The sequence below is a fragment of the Lactuca saligna genome, chromosome 3 (genome assembly GCF_052625555.1).
Source record: "Lactuca saligna cultivar CGN05327 chromosome 3, ASM5262555v1, whole genome shotgun sequence".
In the NCBI taxonomy this organism is placed as follows: Eukaryota; Viridiplantae; Streptophyta; class Magnoliopsida; order Asterales; family Asteraceae; genus Lactuca; species Lactuca saligna.
Window position 1 is genome coordinate 30,031,954 of NC_136419.1, and position 6,787 is coordinate 30,038,740.

At 38.7% G+C, this 6,787-nt stretch overlaps 1 protein-coding gene across 1 annotated transcript; it reads right to left on the reverse strand.

Annotated features, from left to right (window-relative positions):
* Nucleotides 1–4,974: 4,974 nt before the first annotated feature.
* Nucleotides 4,975–6,532, reverse strand: GILP (GSH-induced LITAF domain protein). Its single transcript, XM_078983528.1, has 3 exons — nucleotides 6,040–6,532; nucleotides 5,339–5,465; nucleotides 4,975–5,256 (listed from the first exon to the last, which is right to left on the reverse strand). Exons 1-3 carry the CDS (start codon nucleotides 6,333–6,335, stop codon nucleotides 5,173–5,175), a joined length of 507 nt encoding a protein of 168 aa, XP_078839654.1. The 5' UTR covers nucleotides 6,336–6,532; the 3' UTR covers nucleotides 4,975–5,172.
* Nucleotides 6,533–6,787: the final 255 nt, after the last annotated feature.

Below are 6,787 nucleotides of genomic sequence, written 5' to 3' on the forward strand. Positions count from 1 at the left end.
CGCATCCGGGTCCTTGGTGCCCTAAACTACTAAAGCCACTTTCAAATTAAATAATATATGTATTTTTAAATCTTTTTAGAAAAAAATGAGATGTTGTTTGGTTCGCTCGAATTCATTGGAATTAGATGGAATTTGAATCTTATTTCATCATTTTTCTTTGTTTGGTTCAAGCTATCTTATCTCATCAGTTTCCTTTGTTTGGTTCAAGCTTTCGAAAGTTTTTGGATTCGCAAATGAGTCAAATTTTCCTTCCAATGAGGGAAAATAAATTTCATCCAAAAACTTAAGGAATTTCAATTCCTTTCAAATGAGAATGTTGAATGTTACCATATTATCCATTTTACCTTTAACACTACATATGAAACCTCTCTATCGCCGCAACCACCGCCACCTCCACCTCCTCCACCACCCACCACCACCACCTACCGTCACCACCACCGGTACCTCCGTTAACACCACCCTTCATCCACTAGTACGATCACCTCCACCACCACTGACCACTGCCACCGCTACCTACCACCTTATCACCACCTCCGTCACGACCACCACCTCCTCCACCACCACACATCACCACCGTTACCACCAGATACACAACACCTCTACCACCACCCAACACCACCACTATCACCATCACTCTCCACCTCCACCACCATCACCACCTCTACCACCACACTACCTTCCACCTCCACCTCCACCGCCACTCACCACTGTGACCATACCATCACTATCACTACCACTATCATCACCTTCGCCACCAACACCAACACCTTCACCACCACCGTTACTACCATAATTGCCACCTCCATCACTACACTACCTACCACCTCCGGCACTACTCATGACTGCCACCATAACCATCACAATTACTACCACCACCACCATCATCACCTCCACCACTACCCACCATCACCTCCATAGCCATCATCACCACTATTTCCACCATCAACATCATTGTCACCATCACTATCATTTACTAATTTTATAATTTATATAATATATTTTACATATAAGTTATAAAACAAAGTAAAAAAATAATAATAATAATAAAAAATTTAAAAAAAAAAAAAAGAAGAAGAAGAAGAAGAAATCTTGTTATTTTATATTATTTCATTTCCATTTTCTGCCAACCAAACATAATATGGAATTTGATTCAAATTTCATTTCTACCAACCAAACATAATATAGAATTGGATTGCAATTCCTGACATATTCCAATTCCTTAACAAATTCCAATTCCATCAAAAACATTCTACGAACCAAACGTCACCTGAAATTCCTCTATAAATGTTGGTCCAATACGCAATTGCAAAACTTCATTTAGCAATTTTTATTCATGTTTTTTTTATATAAAAAATAGCTATTGATTTATAAAAACTAATTTAAATTTAATCAAATGGTTTTTTGTATGTTATAAACTTAACTAGTCACAAATTAAACATCATAATTATAATAATAAAACTCATGTGAATCGGTACAAATCTTTTGTTTGTTGCTTCAGTTTCTTTATTTCCTGCTTTCTAAGGTTAACAATTTTGGTCGTTGATTCATGTTTATTAACAATAGCAATAGCAATAATAGTTAAAAACTAAAAGTAAAAAAAAAAAAAAAAAAAAAAAAAACATGCGCAAAACTATAACAATTTATTTAATTCACATAAGCAAACAAAAAAAATACAAATGTATGGTCAATATCAGCTACCAGTTCAACCCGTATTTGTCATTACTATATATATTAAAACCAAAATTAATTACAATTAGCATTTTCTTTTATATCATTTGGTCAATGAATATCTGTTAATTGTATGAATATTCATGCATTGAGTCGCTATTGCCACCACCCTAATGGCCTTGTACAATTTACTGGTGGGTTGACGGCATGAGTGGACACATTATTGGTATTTCAAAGTCAGCTTCCATAGGGCATGAAACCGTAGCACTTGAAGGGGTTGCTTTGGATGCTGTGTTGCTTGATCGTGTTTTCAAAGCACCTATCACGACCGTCCAAAGTATCCCTCATAGTTGGCGTATGGCTTTCTCCCAAGCGTTGCAAACAGCTCTCAACAAGGTGGTCACTCACCCCGAATCTGTTGAATCATGGGTTAGGTTATTGTTGCTCCCCCGATGTACTTTGCAGGTGTTTAGGCCTACGAACAGACAAGAACGTAGGTCTGGGAACAGAAAATCATCCCAAAATCGTTGTATATTGAATTCTTTAACTACATGGGGGAAAGAGGACTGTATTGTCACATTAATTGAAAATATGTTCGACAATGCAAGTCTTGGCTCATCGGGCCAAAGCGCTGATCACTTTCGGGATGACAGAGCAAAGGGCAACACCAACGTTAGACAATGTCTCCGTAAGGTTGCTGATTTTACAGCAGCAGTGAAAGTGTTGTGTTCCTCGGGTGTTGCTTCACATGACATGGACACTATCAAAGCATTAGAGGCTAAGCATCCATACAAGTCACCCCCATCCATGCTGAGCACCATTTATTTTGAGCCTCCCTTTATAGCAGATATTGATAATGTCCTTGGTTATATTAAATCGTTTCCTAAAGGAACTTCTTGTGGGAGAGATGACTTGAGAGCTCAACATATTTTGGATGCTCTATGTGGGGGAAGGGTCTCTTATAGCCACAAATCTCCTACATGCCATCACCGCAGTGGTTAACCTGTGGCTAGGGGGAAGATGTCCGTCATGTCTGGCAGAATTTGTGGCGTCTGCACCTCTTACTCCACTCCTAAAACCTGACAATGGAATCCCACCTATTGTCGCGAGCACAATATGGAGGCGTTTGGTCTCAAAGGTTGCTATGAAAGGAGTTGGTAAAGAAATGGTGCAGTACCTTAATGACTTTCAATTTGGAGTAGGTGTGTCGGGTGGTGCTGAAGTTGTACTTCATAGTGTTAATAGGGTGTTGAGTGCACGACATGATGACAGATCTCTTGCAATGCTTACTGTGGATTTCTCAAATGCCTTCAATTTAGTGGATAGATCTGCCTTACTTCACGAGGTCAGGATGAGGTGCCCTCCTTATGGGTCGAATTCTTATATGGCCATGCAGCAAGGTTGTCTTTGGGAGATAAGCATATTTGGTCCACTACGGGGGTCCAACAAGGTGACCCTTTAGGACCACTTCTTTTTGCTCTTGTACTACACCCACTTATACATCAAGTTAGAGACAATTGTAAGCTTCTTCTTCATGCTTGGTACCTTGATGATGGGACAGTCATTGGAAATTCAGAGGAGGTGGCTAGAGTATTGGACATCATTAGGGTGGTAGGCCCAGGATTGGGGTTCGAGCTGAATATCAAGAAAACTGGGCTATTTTGACTTCATGCGATGGTAGGAAGCTTCGTTCAGGTTTATTCCCTGCGGACATTAGCCGACCGTCAGTAGGAGTGAAGCTTCTTGGGGGAGCTGTTAGTAGAGATGCGAGTTATATTAGCGAGTTAGCCATGAAGAGGGCTGCCAAGGCTGTTGATTTGATGCGGCCTTCTACCACAGTTACATGACCCCCAAAGTGAGCTCCTTTTGCTTAGATCTTGCATGGGCATCGCCAAACTTTTCTTTAGTCAGAGAACGTGCCAACCTGCTCACATGGAAGAGGCTGCTTTATGTTTTGATAAAGAATTACTGGTTACGTGAGTCGATCGAAGATATTATGGTTTGTGGGGGTCCGTTCTTTGGGGACCTTCAATGGCGACTGGCTTCATTACCAATTAAGTTTGGTGGTTTGGGGTTGTACTCAACAGTAGAGGCTTCCTCATATGCTTTTGTTGCCTCACGGGCCCAATCATGGGTGTTACAAGACCACATCTTACGAAATAGTGGCATATGTGGTATGGATTCAGATTATGTTTGTGCTTTGGCCTGTCTTCATGATACGATTTCGGGCTTTGACTTCAGCGGTTTCACTAATAAGGACACCACCCCTCCAAAAGCCCAACATTCATTGGCGAGTGCCCTTTTTAGTAAATTTGTCCAAGACATGGAAGTTCGTTTCGACATGACGATTAGGCAGAAAGTTATTTTTGAGTGTTTAAGGGCCCCACATGCTCAGGATTATCTTATGACTATTCCTATTGACGCTCTTGGCCAGTATACGTCGCCAGTGGAGTATCGTACCATCCTTAAGTATCGCCTTATGATCCCTTTATTTTCAGCTGACGAGACTTGTCCTGTTTGTCATAAGGCGTGTTTGGACTCGTTTGGGGAGCATGCAGTTCATTGTAAAGAGCTCCCGGGTTTCAAGTACCGACACGATCTGCTAGGGATGTTCTTTTTGACATATTTAGACGCGTTGGGGTTTCTGCTAAGAAAGAGGCACCTGTGAACCTTCTGACTGACCCATTGGAAGGAAGATCAACACTTAGACCAACTGATGTTTTAGTATTTGGATGTGCTGGAGGAAAACATGCATGCGTGGATCTAACAGGGGTTTCCCTTCTTGTGGGTTTAAGGAGTGGAGGTTTCACGGTGGGGCAAGCTGCTTTAAAAACTACATCAAGCAAAGTGGCGAAAAATGAGAAAGTGTGCATAGAAAATCAACACACGTTTATACCCTTTGCGCCAAAAACTGTGGAGCTACTCAATAGAGTCCAACTGATCATGCATTGTAATGTTATGACTCCAAGAACTATAGATGTTTTTAAGAGAATTAGTTTTGCCATCCAAAAAGGGATCGCGGCACAGCTTGTTGCTCGTTTACCCACTGTTGCTCGTTTACCCGCTACGTCTATGTAAATATTTCTTGATTAATATTAAATTGGAAGACTGTAGAAAAAAAAAACTCCTTTATATTAATCGCTTTTTGTCATTGTTTTTAGTCATATTTATTGATCACTGTTACAAATTAGTAATTATTGATTTTTTTAAATTTATTTGTTACATAATTATTTTAAGCATTTAGTTAATAATCAATTTCAAATTAAAAAGTCGCATTTTTCAGTTAAAGAAATAGAAACGGAGAAATCAATACAAATGCAAGTACTAATAACACCAATTTTGTTCAATCTTTGCATGATCCACCTTCACAAGGTTTACCCATATCACATTTTTTATGTTACATATACGTGAAATTCACTCGGACTTTATACAGACAAAAAAACATTCAACATAAAAGAATGCAAAGACATGACAAGATTGTAAGCTTATAATAATAGTCCATGATTATGCAGGCAATGCAAAACTTGGTTGATACCAACTCGGAGGATCCATCACCAAACATGCATCATTCTTCTCAAAATCAGCAAGCTACATCAAAAACATTGATTATATTATGTTTTATAAATTTAAAAAAAAAAAAAATGAATGATTGAGCAAAAAGATTGTATACCTTCTCATTGCAATGAGGGCAATAATGATACTTGTGCCAAAGGCAATCCATTGATGGACAAAGAAAGCATACTCCAAGCATGAATGGTGTCACACAACCAACAAAAGCAGCCAGACTTATCTTTGATCTATAAAACATTATTACAGAAAACATTACATTACAACTGACTAATCAGGATAAAACTATACACAACACAATTTATAAATATTATGACTATATGTTGGAATCTATATGTAGGAGCCATTTCTCTAAGAAAATGGCAAACTCGAATTTCCTATAGCCCAACAGCTTTTAATTCAATACATACGTGCAACAGCCTTTCATTAATATGATTAGTCACATTAACTAGTAATCCGACTGTTGATGGTAGGTATTTTAGAAGCTTTAAATGTTTAATCATTTAACATAGTGATTTTCCTCAAGTGTTAAATATACGTATTTGATTTTTCTAGTTGTCGATCAGAGATTTAAAGAGCAAAACGCTTCAGTGATTGATGAAGGCATAAAGCAAAACAACATAAATGAATGATGAAACTCAGACCATTCTGTATAACGGAAAATCGAATTACAATACAGATTCATCTTATCTAAGGACCAACAATTGAGGGACAGATAAATTTTTACGATTTGTTATCAATATAGTGATTGCATCTTGTAAAGCCACGAAACGCCCTAAAAGGGTAAGGAATCGATATGAATACCTGACGCTGGTGAGACCGGAGCTGCCACAGAAGGCGCAGTTAATGGGAGCGGGAGTGTCTCTATAAATCGTCTGCTGAAGAGGCACACCTTTGGGATCACCGACGACGGCGTTGGGAGGGATCTGGCCGGATTGATATTGATTATTTCCGACATAGTATTGCTGTGGTGGAGGAGGTTGGTAATTGGGGTTATTTCCGACATAGTATTGCTGTTGTGGAGGAGCGTAAACAGGAGGATGTTGGTAATTGGAATTGTAGGGGATCCCCATCACCGGTTCTTCTTTCTTGTTCTCCATCTTTGACGACACCGATGGATCAATTACTCCGATCAATTTGTAAAAGACGCGTTATGGGGAGTGGGTGCTTACCGAAATCGAATAGACTTTCAACAATGGAATCGTAAATCGTACGCAAATATGAATTATAATTATATAGAGGAGATGTAAGCTGCGAAGATGGTCGTGGTTGACGGGTTATACAAGTCTTGTGTTTGTGTTCACTTCATTTTCCAGGGCTCTTCCAGAGCATCTAATTTTACTGGACATTTTTGCCCTCCATCATATCTTTGTATTTAGGTTGTAAAAAAATCGTTGTCTTTATTTATCGAAAAAAAATATATATCCAAATGTTATTTTGAATTTAGAAAAGGAAAATTCAGTAGTCTAACCATTTTTTAACGTCTATCGGAAGAAAATAACCAGTTTTTTTTTTTTAGCAAAAATGACAACTTTGTAAAAAAACGGTTTTT